This window comes from Peromyscus eremicus, chromosome 15, assembly GCF_949786415.1.
Source record: "Peromyscus eremicus chromosome 15, PerEre_H2_v1, whole genome shotgun sequence".
NCBI classification, from domain to species: Eukaryota; Metazoa; Chordata; class Mammalia; order Rodentia; family Cricetidae; genus Peromyscus; species Peromyscus eremicus.
The window spans coordinates 70,835,095-70,861,190 of record NC_081431.1 but is presented as its reverse complement, the minus strand read 5'-3'; the positions used below and the strand labels follow the sequence as shown (position 1 = coordinate 70,861,190).

General features: G+C 48.5%; 1 protein-coding gene across 1 annotated transcript in view; it reads right to left on the bottom strand.

Annotated features, from left to right (window-relative positions):
- The window catches only part of Ccdc93 (coiled-coil domain containing 93), a 73,345-nt gene that overhangs the window by 12,552 nt on the left and 34,697 nt on the right, over window positions 1-26,096 (bottom strand). Inside the window, exons 12-18 of the mRNA XM_059280440.1 lie at window positions 13,971-14,087; window positions 12,021-12,083; window positions 8,579-8,652; window positions 7,379-7,460; window positions 6,746-6,811; window positions 4,831-4,884; window positions 3,288-3,350 (exon numbers count right to left, since the gene is read on the bottom strand). Of these exons, the coding sequence (XP_059136423.1) occupies window positions 3,288-3,350; window positions 4,831-4,884; window positions 6,746-6,811; window positions 7,379-7,460; window positions 8,579-8,652; window positions 12,021-12,083; window positions 13,971-14,087 (519 nt within the window). The remainder of the gene's footprint in view (window positions 1-3,287; window positions 3,351-4,830; window positions 4,885-6,745; window positions 6,812-7,378; window positions 7,461-8,578; window positions 8,653-12,020; window positions 12,084-13,970; window positions 14,088-26,096) is intronic.

Sequence of the window (26,096 nt, the reverse complement as noted above, 5' to 3'; positions counted from 1 at the left end):
GGGCAATAGAGAGGAGGGGATGGGGGATGAGAATTCGAGGGAACGGGATGGTCGAGCTGGGAGAGGGACGGAGTGGGAGAGCAATGAAAGAGATATCTTGATAGAGGGAGACATTATGGGGTTAGGGAGAAACCTGGTGCTAAGGAAGTTCCCAGGAATCCACAAGGATGATCTTAGCTTAGACTATTAGTAATAGTAGAGAGGGTGCCTGAGCTGGCCTACCCCAGTAATCAGGTTGGTGAATACCCTAACTGTCATCATAGAGCCTTCATCTAGTAACTGATGGAAGCAGATGGAGAGATCCACAGCCACTACCAGGTCAGGCTCCAGAAGTCCAGTCAAAGAGAGGGAAGAGGGATTATATGAGCATGGGTCGGGGGAAGGGGTGGTCAAGATCATGAAATCTACAGAGACCACTGAACCAAGCTCATAGGAACTCATGAACTTTAGACCAACAGCTGTGGAGCCTGCATGGGACTGGACTAGACCCCCTGCATATGGGAAACAGTTATGTAGCTTGTTATTTTTGAGGGGTCCCTGGCAATGGAATCAGGGTCTATCCCTGGTGCATGAACTGGTTTTCTGGAACCCATTATCTATGGTGGGATGCCTTGCTCAGCCTTGATGCAGGGGAGGGGGAGGGGCTTGGTCCTGCCTCAACTAAATATACCAGGCTTTGCTGACTCCTCATGGAAGCCCTTACCCTTTTGGAGGAGGGAAAGGGGGGTGGGTGGGTGGGGAGGCTGGGGGGAGCAGGAGGAGGGATGAGAGAGGGATCTGTGGCTGGTATATAAAATGAATAAAAAATTTCTTAAATAAAAAAATAGATTCTTTTCTCATATAATATATCCTGATTGTATTTCTTCTTCCTCTGCTCCTCCCAGTTCTCCTCTCCATCTCCCCTCCCCTCCAGATCTACTCCCTTTCTGTGTCTCATTAGAAAAGAACAGAATAACAAGCAAACATAACCAAATAAAATATAGTAAGATGAAGCAAAAACTATCATATTGAAGTTGGACATGGCAACCCACGCTGTCTGCTCAGCCTCTGTGAGCAGCACTTGGCTCCTCTCACACCCCTCTCTCTTGTTCTTATTTTACCTGCTCACTAGGGTTTGGTCCTGGGTCTTGCCCACATGTCCACAGCATTAGTTAGCATCCACACACTGCACATACGTACATGTGCACATGAAGACCTAGAGTCGATGGCAGGGATCACCCTGTCATTCTTCCCCCTTATTCATGGAGGCAGGGTGTCTCGATCACACCCAGAGCTCAGACAGGACCAGTCTTGCTAGGCAGCTTGCTCTGGGGATCTCTGAGGTGTTATTTCAGGTTGGCCACTATGTCTACCTGAATTTACATGGCTTCCAAGGATCTGATCCCTGGTCTTCATGCATTTTTTAAACTACTGAGCTGACTTCCAGCAAACCCCACTCCCCACCCAGCTGGGAGTTTACTAACACGTTTCCTCACACTGCCCCTTGAATCCCTCCTCTTTGATGCCCGTTTCCCAATGATTTCCACATGTACACACCTTTGGGTCAGACACTTGAGTGTCACCCTTGAGCTCCATCTCATCCAGTCATCACTAAATTCCAGTAGCTACAGCACTTCACTTTCCCCTGCCAGCTCCATTCACAGATCCTGCTGCCTCTACCCGGGCCAGGCCCCCAGCAACCTACTGGCGTCTGTGAAGCCCTCTTCTAGTTCCGCCCCAGCCTCGCTTTAGCAGTGGTTTAAGTGGCATTGCCCACATAAACAGCCCTGTTCTTTGGCACATACGGGCGGCTCTTGGTCATCAAACCAGTTCCCAGAGGGCAGGCCATTCCCGTTCTTGTTCCTGGGTCCCGATGCATGGCCGAGTAAGTAGCCAGTCAGGGTCTCCAAACAGCAGCAGGGCCCAGATTGTATTAATTCTATGTGTCTTTAAATATTTGCTCTTGGTCTCGCTGAAGGCTGAGAAGCCGTCTTTAAATATTTGAAAGGTAGTCACGCATGGTGGTGCATATCTATAATCCCAGCACTTGGGAGATGGAGGCAGGATTATCAGAAGTTCAAGGCCAGCTGTGGCTACACATAGAGTTTGAGGCAGGTTGAGCTATAAGACTCCCTCTCAAAACACTAACATAAAAATCAGAATAGTGCTCTTGCATCAAGGACATACTTGTCTCCTCTGAATTTAACCACATACCTCACAGAATAGTTAAGAGCCAGGAAGATGGGAATAACCCCTCACAGGCCCCTGAAGCCCCCTGGCCATTCCTGCCAAAGCTTGGCTTTCCCCTTCCAAAGGCAAGGAAAGTGTCCCAAACTAATGTGGAACACAAGGCCGAGGGCCATTTGTGGGTTTGACTCTCCACGAGCCAGACATTGGCAATATAATGGGTTTAGGAACACAGTGTCAACTGTGGTTAGGTCTGCAGCTGGCTCTACAACCTCTCTGCTCCAGATGTGACATCACTCTCTCAGATCTCCAGTTATTAAGGAGACATGAACTTGATTCCTGCCTTGGGGACCTATGCGAGGCTTTGCCTTTGAAGAAAAAGTCTACTTGAAGCATTTTTTTTAAAGGTTTCTTTAAAATGTATATATAATTTTATGAGTGTGGGTGTTTTGCCTGTATGTATATGTATGCCTATATACTATGGAAGACAGTGCCCTTGTTAGTCAGAAGAGGGTGCTGGATTCCCCAGAATCGGAGTAAAAGACAGTTGTAGCAGCCATGTGGGTGCTGGGAATTGAACCTGGGTCATTTGGAAAAGCAGCCAGTATTTTTAACTGTGGAGCCATCTCTTTGGCACCCCCTAAACTTATTTTCCTTTTTAATGATGTGTACTTGTGTGTGTTTGCGTGGGGGTATGTGCACATGAGTGTAGGTATCTGTGGAGTTCAGAAAAGCATGTCAGGTCCCCTGGAGCTGGAGTTACAGGCAGTTGGAAGGCAACTCATGTGAGTTCAGGGAACAGAACTAGGGTCCTCTGTGAGAACAGCAAGTGCTCTTAACTTCTTAGCCATCTCCCTAGCCCCTGGAACCTACTTTTTTCCATACAGAACACGAGGCTAATCACACCTACTCTGCAGGCAGGGTGAAGTTCAACTCCAACAGCAATGCTGAAGGTAGCAGACATCTGTGATGCTGTCGGCCACACCTTAAATTATGGCATGGTTGCATACAAAGGAAGCAGTGAGCACAGCTGCTCTACACCTCGACCCCTCCCCGTCCAGTCCCAGGACATTCATTCCAGCCAGGCACATCTGTGCACCACTGGCCTTGTGGACACCCACCTGAAGTAAGCGGATCTTGTACAGCTTCTCTTTTTCCGTGGTGTACCGTCTGTCCAGGTCCTCCTAAAGCGAGAACAGACCACGGTTATCTAGAATGAAACTTCCATTCCCTGATGGAGTCTTTGGAAGTCGAGTACATCTAACCATATCCTTTCAGCTTGAGCCTCAAGTTCCTTCTCTCAGATGGCCAAGTTTAGAGCCTCCCACCCATGAGACACTTCCACGCTGTATCCTTAAACTTTTCTTCCTCTGCCAGCATCCTGGCTGAATCCAATGTTCTTTTTTTTTTTTTTTTTAAATGTATTTATTATTACTGAACTGTGGATTGTAAGTCAGAGGGCAGCTTTGGGGAGCTGGTTCTCTCCTTCCACCTGATGTGGGTTCTGGGGATTAAACTCATGTCATTAGGCTTGTAAGGCAAGTACTTTACTCACCAGCCCCTAAGTCCAATGTTCTTAACTGAGTACCTCCCATGGGCTCCTGAAGCCCCCCACCCCCATAACCTGGAACACTCTACAACAAAAAGGAGCCAATACACTACCTTAAGAGTCTTTGTTCTACATCTCCCTGTTTTCAGCTAACACTGCTTTTCTGTTTATGTTTCTGCCTGGACCTGAAGGATATCCAAAGTGATAATCCAAAATAACAACCACTAACCCTACATGTCTATTCAAACCTGCATCAATTAAAAAAAATCAGACCCCCAGTTTCCATAGCCATGCACTATGCATGGGAAGATGCTTATGCAAACATTTCCATCATTACAGAAAGTTCTTTTGGGACAGAGCTAATGCCATAGGTGTGGCTCTACATTGAACCTAGACATGGGAAAGCAGCTGGACAGTCTGTGGTCTCAGAGAAAATTACGGAAGGGGCATGCAGGCACGTGAACACATACGGCACATGCGCAGTTTCTTGGACAGGGCTCAGCTACAGGTGACATCTAGCATACCACTGTAGGAGTCCCATGTCCAGTCTCCTAACATGTTATGAAGATCCTCCCTAACGGCCCTGCTTGGAGGCCCCTCTTCCTCTCTCTTTACGTGCGACAAGTATTGTTTTAACTCATAACGAGGTTCAGCAAACTAGAGCATGCCACGGAAAGCCTATACCTTTGAGTCATGTCTGACTCTCTGCCTATTTCTGTAGATAGAGGTGGGCTGGAATGCAGTCATGTCCACTGATTTACAATACACGTGTCACGAAGTCGTCACTTACAACGTTCACGTACAATATTGTAAGTAAGTTTGTAACTGTGTTGAGCTGCAAGCTGGACAGACCTGACACACAGTTTGGCAACTAGAGCAGTGGCCCTGCTGTCCTCTGTACCACTCTTGGGCCTCAGAGCTCACGTGGCTGACACAGGCCTCTTCCATCTAAGGAATGAAAGGTCTAAGATGGTACCGTGTCCCCAGAAGGCAGCAGAGCGGAGGTGGCTGGACAGACTGGACAGTAGGCCGGGACGGCTGAGCAGGGAGAATGGACAGGAAGCTGACAGGTTCTCTCCAGACAACGCTGGTCCCAGGGATGAGGAGATACTTACGTTGTGCGTCATGGTGGAGGTCAGGGCGCCCTGTGGCTCTCCATCGGAGCGAGTCTGGAAGGATGAAGAGAGGGTCAGCACCTTTGCTCAGTAAGGGGAGCAGACAGGAGCTGAGTGTCTAGGCTTCACGGACAGGAGCCGAGAGGAGCAACTACGGGCCTGAAATAGACCTCGTTTCTCTGAAGAGTGGCCAGACGGTTCGAGAAATCCAGATTTTAGATGACTGTTCTTCCAAGTCTGCCAGGCACAATCTCCGCTAGCTCTTTTGAGTGTGTGTATGTGAAGTGTGGGGGTCGATGTTGGTGTCTTGCTCTATCACTCTCCACTTTATTTATTAAAAGAAAGTTATATTTATTTATCTATCACGTGTGTGTATATTCACATGCTAGCGCAAGTGTGTGTGTGTGTGTGTGTGTGTGTGTGTGCACCTTGCTGTTCTTTGCCTCTACTATGTGGGACCCAGGGATCAAACTGAGCTCATCAGTCTTGATGGTGAGCACTTCACTGAACCTGGAACTCAGCCAGTGTGCAGAATGCAGTGTGTGTTAAGGTACACTCGTGTGCAGAGTGCGGTGTGTGTTAAGGTACACTCGTGTGCAGAGTGCGGGGTGTGTTAAGGTACACTCGTGTGCAGAGTGCAGGGTGTGTTAAGGTACACTCGTGTGCAGAGTGCGGGGTGTGTTAAGGTACACTCGTGTGCAGAGTGCGGGGTGTGTTAAGGTACACTCGTGTGCAGAGTGCGGGGTGTGTTAAGGTACACTCGTGTGCAGAGTGCGGGGTGTGTTAAGGTACACTCGTGTGCAGAGTGCGGGGTGTGTTAAGGTATGCTCCTGTGTAGAGGCTGGAGGAAGGTGTCCAATGTTCTGCTCTATTTCTCTGCCTTATTCCCTGAATGTAGACGTAGGCTGGTGGTCAGAAAGCCCCAGCAATCCTCCTGTCTCTACCGACTACAGTGATGGGGCAATAGGCTCTTGCAGCCATGCTTGGCCTTTAAAAAATTTTTATTTTATTTAATTTTAATTTATTTATGTTTTTGTTTTTGAGACAGGGTTTCTCTGTGTAGTTTTGGTGCCTGTCCTGGATCTCGCTCTGTCGCCCAGGCTGGCCTCGAACTCACAGAGATCCGCCTGCCTCTGCCTCCTGAGTGCTGGGATTAGAGGCGTGCGCCGCCACCGCCTGGCTGGCCTTTTTTTTTTTTTTTTTTTTTTTTAAGGAAATGATTATTTTTATCTTATGTTCATGAGTGTTTCACCTGCATTGTATGCCCCTGCACCACCTAGTACCATGGGGGCTGGAAGCGATGGTCAGATCCCCTAGAACTGGAATACAGAAGGCCGTGAGTCACCGTGAGCATGCTGGGAAGTGCTCTCACCCAGCGAGCCACCTCACCAACCCTGGGAAGTGTGCATTACAGGCCCGGCTCAAGAAAACTGGAACATGATTAATGGTTGGTGCTAAGAGCATGGCTGGGTAGTCCAGGCTTGATGTAGCTGCTGCCGTCCTTAAACACAGTAGCTGGGATGAGCAGACGATCCTCACACCATCAGGCCTTGTAACAGCCCGTCATGTAGGACAGAGAGGCTCATGAGGCCTTCCCCTCCTCACGTGACAGATAAGCTGCGGACTAAAGTGGGTCTCTCTGCGGTGATGCTGGCCTCAAGTTGCCAGGGACTCCCCTTGTGAAGCCCCTGTGACACCCAAGCCCCTGTAACCAACCCAATAATCGTACTTTCGTTTCACCAAACTGGACTTAGACAGAAGGCTTCCTTTTGCCCGTCAGCGCCCATCCTGTCTGGAGCGAATGGAAGCTTCCTCACGTCTCCCCAGGAAGAGTCACGGCCCTGAGCCGCTTCCATCTGTCCATATACCAGCCAGAAAGCAGCTGGTGGCACCGGGGACTAACTGAAGCCTTTACCTTCTCGCTTGGTGTTCTCTCCGCTTTCAGGGTCTCAATTTCCTGCTGTAGCCGAGCCATCTCCTCCTGGAAAAGCAAGGTGAACCTTTACAAAGCTCAGGTAAGCTACCCACCGGAGGTAACCCTTCACGTCTTCACACGTGGTTTGTTTTTCCATCTGTGCTTGTGTGCATGTGTGCGGGCACACGCACGCATCTGGTGTGTATTTGCATGTGTTCACTCATGCTCCTATGTGCACCACAGCGTATGTGTAGCGGTCAGGGACAACCTAAGGAGTCATTTTCTGTTTCTTTCCACCGTGTGCGCCCCAGGGACTGAGCTCAGGTTGTCAGGCTTGGTGGCAAGCACCGTTATCCACTGAGCCGCCTTGCCTGCCTGGTTTAACTACTCAATGGAGACGGTTCATCTTTACTCTCACTGGTTTGTGCCGGGACAAAAGCCACCAGGGAACCAGGTGCTCTGCTCTCCCTTCCTGGGAAAGAGCTCTCCCAGGCTTGCAGGAGCAGAAGGCACTTCCTCAGCCCCAGCCAGCTTCTTACACCGCACTGCACGGGCTAGCATGCCCAGCAGCACGGGGAGGGAGACCAGGACCCCAGCGAGCTCCTGCCTGTCCACCCACGCCACAGCACTTACCCGGCAGTGTGCTTTAAACTCCTGCTCCTGGCTTTTCAGACTTTCATTCATGGCCACCAGTGCTCTCAGGCTCTGCAGAATGCTGAGGAGGAGAGACCAGCGGCCCAGGGCAGGCCATCACCATTTCATTTTACAAACCGAGGGTACGTCCACGTCCAGAACACAAGGAGCTCCTTCCTAATCCCCTTTGTTTTCCCCAAGGGTGTAATGAGAGTGCCACAAATTGTTGTCATTTCCATTCCTGATGATGCATTTGGACCTTCAAGTCCACGAGGAGACAAAAAACCACCCAGGACAGGATTCTAGAATGTGAAGGTCAACTTTGGAAACATCATGAGCTTCAGTGGTATTCATTTATCATTTACTCAGTTGTGCTCAGGGTGAACAATATCAGTAACAGTGTGTGTGTGTGTGTGTGTGTGTGTGTGTGTGTGTGTGTGTTGGTGTGCATTTGTGTTCACACCCACGTGGAGGCTAGGGGACAGTCTCAAACGTTGTTCGTCAGGTGCTAGCCCCGATTTTCTCTCAATTAAAACAGGTCTCATTACATTTATTTATTTATTTAGTATGTGTGAGTGAGTGTACTTGTGCAGCGGGTGTGGAGGTCAGAGGACAGCCTGTGGGAGTTAGTTCTCTCCTTCTCCTGCCTGGGTTCCAGGAACTGAACTCAGGTCATCTGGCTTCATAGTCAGCACCTTACCCCACAGAGCTATCTCAGCAGCTTGTTCCTCCCTGTGTTTTGACACAAGGTCTCACTGGCCTGAGACCTGCCAAGTAGTTTAGCCTGGCTGTCTAGCAAGTGCCAGGGGCCTTGTCTCCACCTCCCTGGCTCTAGGATTACAAGCATGTGCCACCATGCCCAGCCTTTTCGGGTTGGATCTAGGACATCAAACTTAGGTTCTCATGCTTAAAAAGCAAGCACTTTACCCTCTATGCCCGCAGCCCTGGTTCATGGTTTTTCAAACCAGCACACCACTGCCTGGGTCACAAGAAGAGCTGACAGGAAGGTGGGTGACCCGGTGAGCATTCAGGGGGACTGCTGGTCCCTTCCAGATGCTCATGTGACATTATCTGAATGGAAATGGAGCCCCAGCCCATGACCTCTGGCTAGTGTGTCCCTTGATCAGACAAATCAAGACGCAGACACTGAGGCCAGTTTCCTCAAAGGGATAGATAATAGCACATGCCGAAACCCCTTACCTCGGGTCAGCTTTGGCTTCTAGTTTCTCCAGGGCTGCCTGTTCTTTGTCTAGTTTCTCACCATGATTCTTCAGCTGCAAGACAGAGCAGAGGCATCACTGGTTACAGAGACTGGAAAGCAAACAGGAGAGTGTGCCCCATGACCCGCCCCTCCCCCTGCCCCCCAATTCCTGGCTCATTTGGCTTGTCTGTTTTATTTTTTATTTTTTTTAATTTTTTTTATTTTTTATTTTTTTTTGAGACAGGGTTTCTCTGTGTAGTTTTGGTGCCTGTCCTGGAACTTCCTCTGTAGACCAAGCTGGCCTCGAACTCACAGAGATCCGCCTGGCTCTGCCTCCCGAGTGCTGGGATTAAAGGCGTGCGCCGCCACCACCGCTCCCTGCCTCATTTGGGATAGATGCCGAGCCCATTGGCTTTGGTTGTGCACTGAGAAAAGAGGTGTGCCAGACAGATGGGATGGAGGGGGGGAGGCGGCAGGAAGGTCAGAACCTGCTCAATGGTGCACTGGCTGTGGAAACGCGGACCATGACTTCAGAATGCAGCAGAAAGTGGTGGGAAAGCCCAGGCAATGCTGAGAGCAATGGCCTTGGAGTAGGAGAGTGTGGGGATAAAAAGTGACAGAGAGACAGACAGGGAGGGAAAGCAAGAGAGGAACTATCAGAATACCACTGTCACAGCAGGGTTAAATCTTCCCAGCCTCTTGAACGGTGTTATTTCTGGTTTTATGTCAACTTGACACATACTAGAGTCATCTGAGCGGCCTCAATTTAGAAAATGCTTCCATGAGATCCAGCTGTAAGGCATGTTCTCAATCAGTGATCAATGGGGGAGGGCCCAGCCCATTGTGCGTGGGGCCATCCTTGGGCTGCTGCTGGTCCTAGGTTCTATAAGAAAGCAGGCTGAGCAAGTCAGGGGAAGCAAGCCAGTAAGCAGCACCCCTCCGTGGCCTATGGATCAGCTCCTGCCTCCAGGATCCTGCCCTGTTTGAGTTCCTGTCCTGACTTCCTTTAGTGATGAACAAGAATATGAAAGTGTAAGCCAAATAAACCCTTTCCTCCCCAACTTGCTTCCTGGTTATGGTATTTCGTCGCAGCAATAAAAACCCTAACTAAGACCAATGGTTTTACCTTCTTGGATTTAGCGAATGGAAAAATCTTTAAGAAAATGCAGGTTTTAATGCACAGCGATATCCTTTTGCGTATGTTATGTGAGTGTGCACTTGCTAGTGTGTGAAGTGCAGGTGGAGTCCAGAAGTCTCCCTCAATTTTTGCTTCTCCAACTTTATTTTTTGAGACCTGATTTGTCACTGAAATTGAAAGTCAAGGTGTTGCTGGCCTCTTGGCCAGTGAGCCACAGGGATCCCCCTGTCTTCGTGTCCCAGTGCTGGGGTTACAAATGCCACCACTACGCCAGGCTCTTCTGGGGATGATCAGGTTCTGAACATGGGTCCTCATGCTCATGCGGCAAGCCCGTCACCCACCGAGTCCCCTCCCCACCCCATCTACTTTTTTTTTTTTTTTAAAAGTACATCTTTTACAATGATCTAGAAAATAAGGTCTAAAATCATGAACACAGCAAACTCCCAAAACACAGAAAGAAATATGTACATGTGGGCTTATGAGATGACTCACTATGGCACTTGCCTCCAAGCTTGATAATCTGAGTTCAGTCCCTGGAATCCGCATGGTGGAAGAGAACCAACTTCCACAAGTTGCCCTCTGACCCCCCCACAGGCACTGTGGCATGCTTAACAGCCCAGGCCCATACACACACTAAATAAACACATATAGACATTTCTTAGAGGAAATGTGCACCAGTATATAGAATATAATTGCTATGTAATCATAAAACAGTCCCTAAAAGACTGGAAAGATCCTGGCTGTACTCACCACCCTGGAATGGGCGGACAGATGGTGGGTTACAGGAGTTCACTTTTTGTGTTTTGTAAATTTTTGAACCATGTGAATAGGTACCCCATTCAAACAAACCAAGTTTCCAAAGTTCCTAGTCGAAAGTGGCAGTACAGCCAGGTGTCACATGAAAAACCCTTCTCCCCTCCAGGCCTGAACTAACCCGGGCCACGCGCTGGACCAGGAAAGTAGGCTAACTCATGGGACGAGACAGAGGGCTGGCAGATGGGAACAGACGGCAGACAGCTATGGAGAACTAGCCAGCGTAGGTGGGAAGAAGGGCTTGTAGGGCTGAGGCCTGTATCAGAAGAGCGAGGCTGACAAAGCAATGGAGCTTGACTCGGTTGCACAGGAGAGCATCTGAGGGCTCCAGATGGCTGGCAACAGCAAAGAGAACGGGAAGTTCCTCAGCTCTGGGTATCTGCTGCCATCGGCTGATTTACCACACAGAAGGCAGCGCCCTCCCAGAGGAACAGTGGAAGCCAGCTGCTGTGACAGTTAATACTGTCAACTCGACAGGACCTAGAATCACCCGTGCGACGAGCTCTGGGCATGTCTGAGGGACCAGCCCGGTGAGGCCAGCCTCAGGGCCAGCCTGTGATTTCTCTCCACTAGGTTCCCTGACTGGGGAGGCCCACCCTACAAGGGGGAGACACCATCCACCCCCGGGGCTGGTGTCCTACACTGCACAGAGAGGAGGCCATGAGCTGAGCACCAGTGTTCATGGGTCTGGTTCCGGACCGGGCGTGCTGTGAGCAGCCGCTTCGAGTTCCTGCTGCCTCCTCCACCATGAAGGACTGCATCCTTCAAGTGTGAGCCACGCTAGAGCCTCCCCTCTTTAAGATGCTTCTTGTCAGGGGTTTTGCCACAGTAACAAGTCAAGGAGCTTTAGAGCGCACACAGTATTGAGAGATGGTGGGAGGAAATCTTAAACCGGATGAGCATATAACCAAGAGTCCTCAAACATCCGAAAAAGTGGTGTGTCAGCTTCTAAATGAAGCCAGACTAACTTTAGAACCAGAGAGTCCCCGTAGGGACCTGGGAAGACAGTGTTCATCAAAAAGGAACTGGGCTTCCAGCCAGGGAATCAGAATTGTGACTGGACAGATTGCGATACGGACAGATTAGAGCTGGTGGCCCGTGCCACTGATGCGGCAGCCAGTTAGTGTCCTAGCTTTCCTGGGGTGGCCCTATGGCTGTCTCCACCTGCCCGCCACCTTCCATGCTCGCTTCATTTCATGGAAAAAGCAGTCTATTTCATCACATTAGTCGACCCTGGAAGGGCAGGCTTCGCAGACTTGGGTCTGTGTCCTGAGAGGGCCCAGCGCGGTCACGTCTGACCAGTGCTGCTGGGGGAATGCGGCTCTCGTCAGCTGGTGTGGAGGGAAGGCTCTGTCCTCAGAGAAGGGAGGTTTCATGGTGCTGCTTCACCATGCCATCCGTCTATCCGCACTGCTGCCATCTGACCATCTGACCTGGGAGAGGTGGCTTTGGGCCCCGAGGTCACAGTAAGGAGGGGCAGACCCACTTACCTCCGCCAGCGTCTTCTTCATGTCACCGTACTTGGCTTGGAGGCTGGTATGATTCCCTTGCAGCTGTGAGTGAGAAAAAGGACATTTGCTTGAATGGACTCCTTTTCTTGGTCCAGACATCGATGGGTTCCCTCTTTTACAATGAGGAGGAAGAAGCCCAGAAAGACTGAAACTGATTAAACTGCAGGACTTTCATTTTTATTTGTTTTTTTAACAGTTCTATATTTACTTATTCTGGTTCTAGGGAGTTACCCATGCGTAATAAACATGGAGTCTACCACTGAGCTACACCCATAAACCAATATAGCTCCCCTGGCCTGAGGTCCTAGACTGCAGAAAAGAGAAAATAAGCCACACACCCATAAACCAATGTGGGGGCACCTCCCCAGCCCTGGGGTTACATACTGAATGCCAGACTTTCTACAGGGGGCTTGGGGAGCTGAGCTTAGGGTATCATGCTTGCCCAGCAGCCCTTTACCAACTGAGCCACGTCCTCAGCCTACATGAAGGCTTTTATCATCCAAAGACTGTCCCTGAGCCACACTCTCTGCTTTCTTTCTGGTCTGCTTTCCAGGGAGAATATATGGTCTTCCAAAACAGTTCCACCTGTCACCAAGACCTATAAATGACTGGGGCTGGTAGATGGCTCAGGCAGTGAGGCACTTGCCACCAAGCCTGATGACCTGAGTTTCAACCCCAGGACCCATTTGGTAGAATGGAAGAACTAACCCCAGCAAGTTGTCTACTGACTTCCATGACATATGTGCCTTGCCTTCAGAAATAAATGGGAAACAATGGTTTATTTCTCCCACTCCCTGCCATCACCAGAACCTACTGCACCTGCCTCCTAAAGTCTGGGGCTCTCTGACCCTTGCTGCCCACATCCCACATCATACACAATGACAGGCGGCAGCATGCCACTGCCTTGCTGCAACCCTCTGTGGCTTCCACAGTCCTGACATGGACCAGGAAAGTGCTCTGTCGTCAGTCTGCCCACTGCACACCTCACTCAAGACGCCTCAACCATCAGACAGGAAGGAGCTGGCCAACTCTTCCTCCCTTCATCTCTGCGTATGTTGCTTTGTAAATCTCCACCTGGCTCCTCAACATCTCCATGCAGACCCCCCATTCAGTCACTGCCCATTCACCTTTCCAGACTCAGTCAGCCATGACATTAGTCACCCAGCTCCCCAGACTTCCCCCACTCAAGCCCTCATCACACTGGTAACTAAACAGTGAGTGTGATGGATATTTCACTTACTGCAGGTCTCCATTACACCTTAGGGTCCTTGGGGGCAGGGCCCTCACCTGGTCTTCAACCACCCCTATAGCTTAGCGGTCACTTAGCACATACAGCACTATGTATTTATGAAGAAACACCATTCTGGTCCTGTATATTTTACACACGCACACACACACACACACACACACACACACACACACACACACACGCGCACGCGCACACACGCACCAGCACGCACACATGCCTGAAGACTGGACCTGCAGAATCCATGTGAAAAGCTAAATGAGTGGCAGCTTGCCTCCAATGCCAGTGCTTAGGAGGCAGAGACAGGGATATCCCTGGCAACTTAGCTAGCTAGACCAGTCAAACTGGTTGAGAGACCTTACCCCAGTAAACTAAGTGGACAGTGAGTAAGAAAGGCACCCAACAACAGCCTCTGGCTCCTACATGCCCGTCAGGCACACGTATGCACACTTGCACACGTATGCACACTTGCACACAAGTACCCCCACATACCTGCACACATTATCCACCTACACTTTGCTTACAAAAACGCATGCAGCTAGCCTGGACTGAAGGCTGCAGCATGCCTGTGCTAGAGCCCCCTTTGACCAGCCCACCGTGAGGCTCTTCATTCATTCATCTTCCCGACTTCTCCCCTCTTGGAAGAAGTTTCACTAGCCGAGGGCAATTATAAAAACACTCACCTCTTGTAGTTGTTTGGTCTTCTGCAGAATCTGCTTATTCAAGGAAATGACCTTCCGCTGATGCAGCTGGGAGGTTCCTAACTTTTCTGGACTTTCTTCAGCAGACAGCTCAGATTGCTGTGGGGAAACCCAAAGCAGGTAATGAACTCAGCTCTTTTCAGGTGGTCCAGCCCTCCTCAGCGTAAGCAAGGCAGCTCTGGGCAGCCAGTGTCACCCAGCCAGGGCATCTACAATGTCCCGCTCAGAACCAAAATCTAGACAGGGAAAGGCTGACATGATGACTGAGGCCCTGGTCAGCAGAGTCTGCTTTGGAGCAGGGGCAGCTTGGGCACAGGCTGCCCAGCTAAGGTTGTGCTGAAATCATCCAGGCAACAGGGCCTGTGGGGTGGGGGGTGGGGGGTTAGTGAGGGATTCAGGATGTCTTGGTGGTTTATGAGACCATCTGGAATCATGAAGAGGTACAACACCTGATGAGTTAGATGCCTGGAACTTAGGCAGAAGACTCCCAAAGCTACAGGCTGTTCCTCTAATCTCCACATGTGTGCAGTGGTAAATGTGTGAAAACACACACACACACACACACACACACACACACACACACACGTAATAAAATATGAAATAAGCTATAAACTGAATCACTTTCATTAAAGTTTTATAAATACACAGTTGCAAAGTCTAGTCATCTCCGATCGTGCATAATGAGCAGCAAGTCCACCCACTCTCCCCCTCCACAGACCACTTTCTCAACTATCTCCTACTTCCGTTCTTCTGTCTTTTTAAAAGACAGGTCCAAGAAGGAGAAAGGGGCCAAGAGAGGTCATGTAGTAAACCACTGAAAATGGACAAGTGAGAAGGGGATGGAGAAGGCCAAACAGACCCAGGGACTGTAAGAACTGGAGGCAGGTAGAGGAGAGATTTCTGGGTAGGGTCACAGGGTAAACGATCGACAATTTCTAGAAGAGGTAACAATGATTACTAAGGAATGATGCAAAGACAAAGCAAGGGCTGGAGAGACAGACAGCTGGGTGGTAAAGGTGCTTGCCACCAATCCCCAGGCCCATCACAGGGGAGGAAGAGAACCTCCTCCCAAATGCTGTCCTCTGACTTACATGGATGCTCCCACTCCTCCAACCCTGCCAGGCCCACAGATAAATAAATGCAACTTTTTTAGAGGAAGGAAACTAATAGAAACTTTTGTCCTAATAAGCCTGGTAGGGAGTGGAGGAGCCTGGAGAGATGGCCCAGCCATTAAGAGCATTTACAGTTACTGCACAGGACCCTAGTTCAGGCCTTAGACCTAGATGGTGGCTCACAACTGTTTATAATGCCTGTTCCGGAGGATTTGATGCCCTCTTCTGGCCTCCACAGTTACCAGGCACATACAACATGCGGTATGACACATATATGTAGGCAAACTCACTCATCAATCTTTTTTGAAAAGGAACCTTGGGGGAAATCCCACGGAGAAGAACAGAAGGGTTTACCTTGATGTAATAGCAATCATTATAGTAGACAGCTTTACTGAATATCAAATACCAAGCTAATCATGCATTTCCAGCCTAAATGCAGGTACCTTCTGGGCAACTTACTGTCCTCACGTGTTTCATCAATGCTCATGGGAAGTCTGGAAAGTGCTGCGCCAGGAAAAAGACACGGCAAAGGAGGAGAATCTGCACAGGCATCAGCACGACTTATCCTGGCTAAGCTTTCCCTGAATTATTTACAGCGCTGTTGACAGACCACGAAGGTTTTTTTGTTGATTTGTTTTGCTGTTTGATGATTTTGGAATTGGGAACAGTGGGCTGAGTACCAGTGCAGTGAAGAGCCAGCAGTAACGTTCTGTATACTGTGGGCCAACGGCCAGAAAGGAAACAGAAAACCCTTGGGGCTAGACAGACAGTTCAGCAGTTAAGAGTGGATATTGTTTCCAAGAGGACCAGAGTTCAGTTTCCATCACGCAGTTGTGTCCGGCAGTCCACAACCACCGTTCACCTTACTGCAGAAGATCTGATGGCTCTATCCTCCAAGAGTACCTGTATGTACATGTGTGTGCATGTACACTCACACACAATTAGAAAAAAGGAACAGAAAACTAAACATTAGATATCACAACCCAGGACTTCAGAATATGCCCACTACCACGGCCCTGTGTGACAGTCAGGGTCAATTGTCAACCTGACCGCTCTGGAGCCACCTACGAGGCAAGCCTCCAGGCACACTGTGAGGGACTGTGCTGACTGGGTTAAATGGGGTAATAAGGCTCACACTAAAGTAGGAGGTGCCATCACTTGGACTTGGTCTTAGACTATAAAAAAGGGGAAAGCCAGCAGAGCACAAACATCCATGGCCCTCTGCTGACTCTGTCGATTCGACTCTCCTGCCATCATGATAGACCGTATCCTTGAATTGTGGGCCAGAATAAACCTCCTTCTCCCTTGAATTGCTTTTGTCCAAGGGTAACTTATTGGTAACAGAGTAAGAATAAAGACTTGTTAGATTTCTGGAAACTGAGTTAACTTTTTAAGATTAATTTTATATGCATTGAGGTACAACCTTTATCCCAGGGAAGGATAAACTCTGAAAACTACTTGAGGACAGACGAAAAAGGGCATGCTGAAGATGTCTTTCTGTATGCTGTGAATGTGCATTGCTCTGATTTGGTTGATAAATAAAATGCTGATTGGCCAGTAGCCAGATAGGAAGTATAGTATAGGCAGGATAAGCAGAGAGGAGAATTCTGGGAACAGGAAGGCTGGGTCAGGAATCACCAGCCAGACATAGAGGAAGCAAGATGTGAAGGCAGAACTGAGAAAAGGTACCAAGCCACATGGCTAAACATAAATAAGAATTATGGGTTAAGCTAAGTGTAAGAGCTAGTCAATAGTTAGCCTGAGTTAATGGCCGAGCAGTTTTAATTAATATAAGCCTCTGTGTGTTTACTTGGGTCCAAGCAGCCACAGAGCCGCAGGAGCCAGGCAGGACCAGGAAAACTTCAGCCACAAGGGCAGTCAGGAGGGAAGATCTCCCTTTTCAAATCACTTCAAAGTCAGAGTCACTATGAATTCACTGTAACTTACCCACTTTGACTGGTCCATCCTCAACCATAGTATTAATTTGGACCTGTTTGTAGCTTGCACTTAATTTCCAAATGAGATTTTAATATACAACCTAGTACCTGACACTGCCCTGCAAGGCACCACAGGCATATCTTAAGAACATTTCATGTTACTATTAGATTAGATAATATTCTGTGCTGTTTGCAATCATTCATTTCCCATTCATAGGCCTCCCCTGTACAGCATAGCTCTATGTTTGCCCAGGCTACCCTAGAACTGGCTTTGCAGCAGAGGATGACCTCCGGCCTCCACCTCTCAAATGCTGGGGTTACAGGGGTGCACTCCCATGCTTGGAATATGCACTGCTGGAGATCAAGCACAAGCTTTATTCATGCTAGGCAAGCATCAGCTGAGCTACCCCCTCCTCCTCTCGTGCATGTGTTTGTGTGTGTGTGTGTGTGTGTGTGTGTGTGTGTAACACAAAGTCTCACTCTCTAACTCAGGCCATCTTTGGAACAATATGTAGCCCAACTTGATTACATCTGGAATTAAGTAAAACCCAAACAGCTGGACACACCTGCTTCTTCTTGATGGTATCATTTGGGGCCACACCTTCTGGTGGCAGCCTATACAAAGGACACAGAAGAAGAAGGCTTTTGCCTGCTTATCTTCCCTCTTGCTGGCAAGTTAATCTACCTTGTTGCTCAGGCATTCCTTCACTGGTATTAGAGCCTACTTTTGGGGGATTCTGATGTATGCTGAAAAACAGCTGAGACATCCAGCCCAGTGGACTGAACAATATTGGATTCTTGGACTTTTTATTGGAAGATAGCCATTGATGGACTAGCCAGGCCACAGCCTGTAAGCCACTCCAGAGAACACACACACACACACACACACACACACACACACACACAGAGAGAGAGAGAGAGAGAGAGAGCTTCCCAGCTGGACAGCTTCCTAAAGCATCCTGTCTAGACTCAAAGGCTAGTATAGTGGACCTGCACATACACGTATTTGTCATTAGAGAAATGTATCAACATGGAGCTGGTCCTCAGAATCCTAAGTTAATCAATATGAATTAATACTTTATAAACGAAGTTTTAAGAAACTGCAGGGGCTAGATAGCTCTCTCTCTCTCTCTCTCTCTCTCTCTCTCGTTTTTGTTCCTCTACAGAACCTGGACTCTTGGTAACACTTGGTAATCTATCTACTCAGTGACTGGAACGCAACAACTGACCCACTGTTTAGAAAAGTAAATTGAGGGAGCCCACTAAGATGTCATGGAAGAAAGGAAACATCTCTCTCCAATTCACTCTCTCACTGAAAATCATATACAGAGAAAATGCATGCACACAGGAAGAACCCCGAAGTCTTTTAAAAACCTCATTATATCTTTATTAGAATATGCTCCGAGAAACAAGGGCTTTCAAAAATCTGTGAGTGTGGGGTAAAAATGCACATTCTATGGACTGACTCTCTCTCTCTCTCTCTCTCTCTCTCTCTCTCTCTCTCTCTCTCTCTCGTTCATGTTTGTGTGGATATGTGCACCTATGCATGAGGATCACATGCATGTGTATACATGTATGTATATGAAACCTAGGGATTGGTTTTGGGAGTCTTCAATCATTCTCCCCCTTATCTTTGGAGACAGGATCTCTCACAGAACTTGGAGGTCCCTGATTCAGCTAGGTGCGCTGGCCAGTAGTCCCAGAGATCTTCCAGTCTCCATCTTCCCATGATGGGATTATGGATGTGTGCAGCCACATCGCACTTTTTAAATGGATGGTGGGATCTGAACTTGGGTCCTTATGCTTGCATGGTTACGTACCTTACCCACTGAGCCACCTCTCTAGCTCTTGAAGTTTCTTACGTTTCCACTTATAAAGTATTAATTCATATTAACTAACTCCATGTTGATACATTTCTCTAGTCTAGGTAAAATGACAAATCACGTATGTGCAGGTCTACTACACTAGCCTTTGAGTCTAGACATGTGCTTCAGGAAGCTGTTTGTTCAGCTGGGAAGCTTTGGAACAAAGCAGTTTATTCTGGGGCTACCGTGAAGACAGTTCTTAACTAGCCAATGGAAGTCTGACTGCTTTTCAGACATACTTTTCATTAAACAGTCTAAATTTTTTATTTCTTTCAAATTATCTTCCCAACAGGCAGGAAAACCTGAAGGCAGAAACAGGTCTCTGGAACAGCCCAGCCCGTCTGACGGGGGCTGATGGACAGTCACAGCGGATAGTAGGTGACGAAGACTAAGATGCACTTTTAACAGGAGTACAGGAACAAGTTTAAATCCCAGGCATCTTAACAGTCTATTTACAAAATACAACATCTGTCAAAAAAGGCCAGCCATTGACAAACACACCCTTGTGTCCACTGAGGAGCAAGGGTTGATGCGCTGTTCTCACTTTGTTCAACAACTGCAGATTAAGAACGTGCCTGAAACACCCCAGTGTGGATTAAGAGACTCTGCTGGAGAACTCATGTTTTCTAATGTGACAGATAGAAATGATACCCGTTCTTAAGGGAGATGGCTCTAAATGTCACTTGATGGCATTAGTCTAGTTTAAAATGTTAAATACCCCAGAGAAATAAGAAATGATTACTATACCTAAAACGATATCCTTTCAGAATTGAATGAGCCCTGCAGGTTACCTATGTACTGACCTTCATGCCTGCTTTCTCTTTTTCAGTGCTAGAGATAAAACCCAGGGTGCTGTGCGGGCTAGGGAAGCGCTCTACCACCGAGCTACGTCTCCAGCTCTAACTTCCTTCTAGTTCAGGAAGCTCCCCTCACTAGTCCCTTCTTCCTACCACAATACAGCCTCTGAGATGAGAAAGGAGGGCCCTGCACACCCGCCTCACACGGGGATCTACGTCCTCCACAGTGATCTAGGGAACTTTAGTTTCCGGCATCTTGGAAGCCTCCAGTTGAAACCAAGCAAACAGATGACAAAGCACAGCTCAGTTTCCCTCCTGAAACAAAGCTATGAGCGAGGAAGAACACCACGGAATTCTGGGAGGCCAACATGTAAGTGGATGTGGTATGCTAGAAGGCACATGCCTCACTGAAGGTGGCTTACTTCCCAGAGGGTATGTTTCCAAAACCTTGTCATGTCTAGCTTTGATTTTACAGTTGATTAATAAAGGCCCCCCAAGAGCCTTGGATTGGTATCAGAGGAAAAGGTATGCAATGAAATACTGTAAAGACAGGGCCAGCTTCACGGCGTTCTGCCATCTAAACCCACAATGCTCCCTGCATGCCTCCATAACTGCCAGCCAGGAGCTACGTGTGGTGGTGCACGCCTGCAATTCCAGCACCTGGGAGAAGGAGGCAGGAAGATCAGGAGTTCAAAACCATCCTCAGAAACAGAATTGAAGCCAGCCTATGCTCCATGAGACCCCGTCTCAAAACACAAAACCAAACAGAAAACACCTGCCAGTCAGGACCCTAAAATGGACCAGTGCTGAGGTGTCCCCCAGTACCTGAGAGGCAACACTCGATCATCCCTGGAAGAACAGAGCTGCAACCCTCAGCCTCCAGGAATTTCCACAGACAACTTTCAGTAAAATACGGTGAATCCAGTCAAAACTCCCAAGCAGGCTGGAGAGATGGCTGAGTGGGTAAAGGCGCCTGTCACCAACCTGACAACCTGAGTTCAATCAATCCCTGCGACCCACAGAGGGCGAGGACAGAACAGACTCCTGCAAGTTGTCCTACTGATCTCCACGTGAGTGTGTATGCCCATGTGTGTTCACTATGATGTGTACACCCACCCCTAACATGTAAACGTATTTTAAAACTCCTCACAAGCACTCTGAGAAGTCAGAGCACCGTGAACCTAAACCAGCAGGATCAGACAAGAGAACCAGGCCTGTTAACACTGAAACACACACACACACACACACACACACACACACACACACACACACACACGTACTGACAGTTCAATGTACGCAGGAGCACCTACAATTCTACAGGATGTCAGCATGTCAGTGTCTCTCAGTGCCTTGCCTCCTGCTGTCCTCTGGACATACAATAGTGTGCAAGTGACCTTCTGAGGTGCTCCCATGGAATGTGACCATCCACTCTCCCTGGTCTACATTCTGCTTCTTTTTACCATTGTGTGTGTGTGTGTGTGTGTGTGTGTGTGTGTGTGTGTGTGGGTGTGTGGGTGGGTGTGGGTGGGTGGACATGTATGCATGTGTATGGAGGCCACAGATAAATTTTGAGTGTCATTCAGGAGCTGTTCACTCTTTTTTCTTTGAGACAGGGTCTTTCACTGGAACCTGGAGCTCATTGATTGGGGTAGACTGGCCAGTGAGCCCCGGAGATCCTCCAGTCTCTCTTCTCCAGTGTTGTGATTACAAATGTGCCCACCATGACCATCTTTTTATGCGTTCTCTCAGGTTCTTACGTTTGTGTGACTGAGCCATCTCCAGAGGCCCCTAGTTGTCTTTAAAACTGCTTTGAGAAGCTTTTATACACAACCTAAAAACAGTGGCCAAGTAGCAAAACCAGGGCAGTTAAATAACACGAAGACAGGAACCACAAGTAGGCAGATAAGTGTTAACTTTTTCTCCTGGCTCCATCCTATCAGACTTAGTACATAAATGTCCCGAGGGCCTCTGGGTGGTAGGCACCATGTGCTAAGTTAATGACAGCGGCCTGCTCCTGTGGGAAATCACCATCCCCAGCCTGCGGAGGCACCGCCAACCACAGATTCCCAACTGGGATACAACGAATGGCCTGAGGGGAGAATAAATGACCCGAGCCTGTCAAACAGCGATGACTAGCCCAGGATTTAATACACAGATATGAGGAGAGATGGTATGACTAAAACAGTCTGTGGCCAGGCTCCGAGGCAAAGACCTTGAGAAAGAAAGTGGCAAGCACAGGCAAAGGGCCGTGACAAGGGCTGAGTCCCCAGGACCCCCAGGGGGGAGCCGGGCAACACAAGGCTCTCTCTGGCATGCTCCGGCGGCGGCAGAGTTGCTGTCACTCTGGCCAGGCACGTGGATGACAGAACTGAAGAGGCATTCTTTTCCCATTGGTTCACACTGTCACGTGAACTGGGCAAAGTGCTGAACATAAGCGACTGTTGAGTGCACAGCCTGAAACGGGACATCTCCATCACTCCCTCTGAGGGACACGGAAGGCAGGTGGACAGGAACGGGAAGAATGGAAAAGCCGAGGATGGTAAGGGGTGCCGTGAATCAGTCTCCCAGACACGACGTGGCTAAAACATTGATGAACTCATAGATGGCTGTGGCCACCTGCACGAGAGCCTCATAAGATCCAGCCAGCCACCTTTCCATCCTGGGTGGGGGAGGAGTTCATGAGGCTTCACCTGGAGACCCAGGAGCTCTCAGCAGTTGATGGTTGCTGGGGGAGGGATAGTCACTTTCTTCAGTTGTGTGGCCACTGGAAAGTTCTGCCCATGCAACAGTCAACAGTCCTCATCTGTGCTTATCCAAGTAGCCTTAGTTAAACTCAGCAGGAGGGACACGGACACACACACACACACACATACACACACACAAGCAAAACACAAAAGATGAAAATAGGAGGGTTTGTTGGGAAGAAGGGTTCAGTGGGGGACGGGAGAGAGGGTAGTTGGGGTGAAAATGAGCAAGATACATTATATACATGTATGATATTGTCAAAAATGCAAGTATAATGCATTTTATGAAAATATAAAAAAATCATCGTGTGTATGTGTGCATGCCTGTGTTTCATGTCTACAAGCCTGTGCTGAGCTGCTATAGCAACCACATCCTCCAGAGGAAGGGTTCTTTCCTTTGTATTTGCGTGCATATCCTTGGACCAGCCCCAGTTCTAATTATCTGCTGAGACAAAGGTGTTCTCAAGACAGAGGTATGGTTCTGACCAGCTGCCACAGCACAGTCCTCAGAACCAAAAGGTCAGGAGCAGTGGGCCTTCCAAGACCAATTAGGAAAAGAATGCCTTCTATAAATAAGGCTCCTGAGGACCTAAAACACATGTTCCCATAGCAACGAGATGATGAGGGTGGCAGCACCCAGGCTGGGATGCTGTATTTTATATCAGAACTGTTGTTATTTTGTGTGTGCGTGTGTACACATGTATGGAGGTCAGTGTGCATGTGTACACATGTATGGAGATCAGAAGACAGCTTGTGGGAGCCAGTTTCCTCCTTCCACCATGATTACCAGACTTGGTGGCAAGTGCCTTTATTGGATAAGCCATCTCTTTGGCACTGAGATGCTATACTTTAAAAAGAACTATATGAGAATGTCATAATATGTTCTGTAGTGGCAGGAACAATCATTGGATACCCCAAAGAAACTTTTATAGCTTCCATGGGCCAACAAGATGGCTCAGTGGTAAAACACCCTTGCCGTACAAGCCCAATGACCTGCGTTTGATCCCCATAACCCAGTTAAAGGTGGAAAAAGAAGACCAACTCCACAAAGTTGTCCTCTGGCTTTACATGCAGAACATGCACATGCGTCCCCCCCCCCCACATACACACACACAAATAATAATAATAATAATAATAATAAAGAACTCTCAGTGTCCAGCAGCCTTGCTGAGGTGCTGTGTGAGCCGCAGGCTGTACCAGGCTCCCTTACTCCTGAGGTCCATCCCTAGCACACTCATCCCTCCCCAATACAGCTGGTGGAATGGTAAGCTTGCCTGAGGAGGCCTACGGTCACTGCAGGCTCAGGAGGCAGAGTTATGGATGGCACACACAGTTCCACTTCTCCCCAGTGACCTTCCAGATGGCTAAACAGACAGGTTCTAAAGCAGCGGCTCTCAACCTGTGGGTCGCCACCCCTTTGGCAAAGCTCTATCTCTAAAAACATTTATGTGACAACTCATAACAGTAGCAAAGTTACAGCTATAAAGAAGCCATGAGGGCAATGTTATGGTTGGGGTCAGCACAACATGAGGAACTGCATTAAAGGGTCACAGCACTGGGAGTCGAGAGCCACTGCTGTACAGGCAGCTGAACCTGCATTTGAACCGGGGATGCACTGGACCTGCACAGGAATGCAGAAAGGCCTGAGCCTCTGGAACCTACACTTTCTTCATCTGCAAAATGGATATAATGTTATATATTTATTTACCCAGCACCAGCACTGCAGTATTCAGTGAGGTGTCCAGATAATAGAATGTGGTCCACACTGACACCAACAGACAGGTACAAGGAGGTGTGAAGACAGAGGGAGGCCATTAACAAGAAGACAGCTTGGAAGAATCAGATCATCCTGGGCCAGAGAGATGCTCCTGGAGTAAAGGCTCTTGCCACCGTGCCTGACATGAGTTCAATCCTAGGACCCACATGGTGGGAGGAGAGAACCAAGTCCGGAGAGTTGCCTTTGACCTCCACAAGTAAGCCATGGCATGCACACCTCCCCTCTTCCCTAAGCATACACAAGCACACAAGTTAATAAGGTGTAAAAAGAGAAAGAATTAAATGTTTTTTTAGAGTTGAAAAAAATATTTTGGATGCTTGGGAGATGGTTTAGCACTCCTACAGGCAGAGACAGAATTTTCTGGAAGCAAATGGACCAGCAAGCCTGTACAAGCCAGCACAGAGCAAAACAAGAGAGACTTAACTTCAAACAACATAGAAGGTAATGACCTGAGGTTGTCATTTGACCTCTACATACGTGCTGTGCACACATGTGCACATAACACACACACACACACACACACACACACACACACACAGAAAGTTGTGAATTAACAGTTTACAAACTACCTTCATGCAGACTGTGTTTCTAGAAGACGGATCTACCTACACAGTCAGACCTACGGAATTCTCTAGGACCCCATCAGGATCTCACAGTGGTACCAGCTAAGGCTGACTTAGCTGGCTGAGCGCCAGGGTATCAAGATGGCAGGTGGTGCGTTAGCAGCAGCATTAGGGCCGCCCCTTCCTGCTCTTCCAAGGACCTTCCATGCCCTGGCCTGACTTCTATCTTTCCCCTGACTTCTAAACAGGCTTCTGGGGTTAGTAGATTCAGAGTGGTTTGGAACTGTCAAGCTGTTATGCTGTCTGAAAATTACAGTAACAGATTCTTTTCTGTAAAACAGAGATTGATATACTGAGAAAGCCAGACATCGACACTAAAAGTCTCAGTGAGACCTTCTGGAACATTCTGAGAGTGTTGGGTGTTGAAAATAGGGAAATGAGGCTACCAAGCCCAGAGCCTCTGGATGCTCATGAATTACACCCACAAAGGCTTTGTCACACCCCTCATCCTGCTGCCTTATATGGACTACATTAAATTGAGTTACATATCTCACAGACAGCTTTGAAACACATGGATTACTTGTCATATTATGCTGTCAGGAACCCATGAACAACTGAAAGATGAGTCTGCCATGTATGTATGTATGTATGTATTTATTTATTTCCCCTTCATTTTTATATCCCAAAGCCCAGCACCTTTCAGGCACTTGCTCTAGGCAGGCTCTTCAATTTATTCCTTATTCACAAAAATCGTTTTTACACTTTACCCGCTGCACCCCACAAAGCAGTTTAGTCCTTTCTCCTCACTAAAGAGAAATACACGCAGATAACCATGCAGCTTGGGCTTTACTCAAGTGGCGCTAATGGGGTCTCCCTGGAGCACTCGGTCCCCATCTCTAGCCACAGCAGCGTTACTTCTGAAATAACCAACAGCAGCAAGGCCAATCTGAGAGGAGACACCAGAGCCCAGTGTCAAGCCAACCCACGGTGCCGGGACAAGGAGACAACGGAGCGGTGTGTGTGTGTGTGTGTGTGTGTGTGTGTGTGTGTGTGTGTGTGTGTGTGAGCTGTGTTGGTAGGCCCTTCCTTGTAGCATCCAACACAGAGCAAAGTCCCGCAGACTAAGACTCTTCCCCAAGCCACTCAACACAAATTCAGATCCTCCCTCCCTTTTCTTCTCTCCTGTTCCCTTTCTATCCTCCCCTGCCCTCCCCTTCCTTCTTTAAATGGTCTCACCTGGGCTAGCCTCATGCTTCCCACGGTCTCACCTGAGGGCTAGCCTCATGCTTCCCATGGTCTCTCCTGAGGGCTAG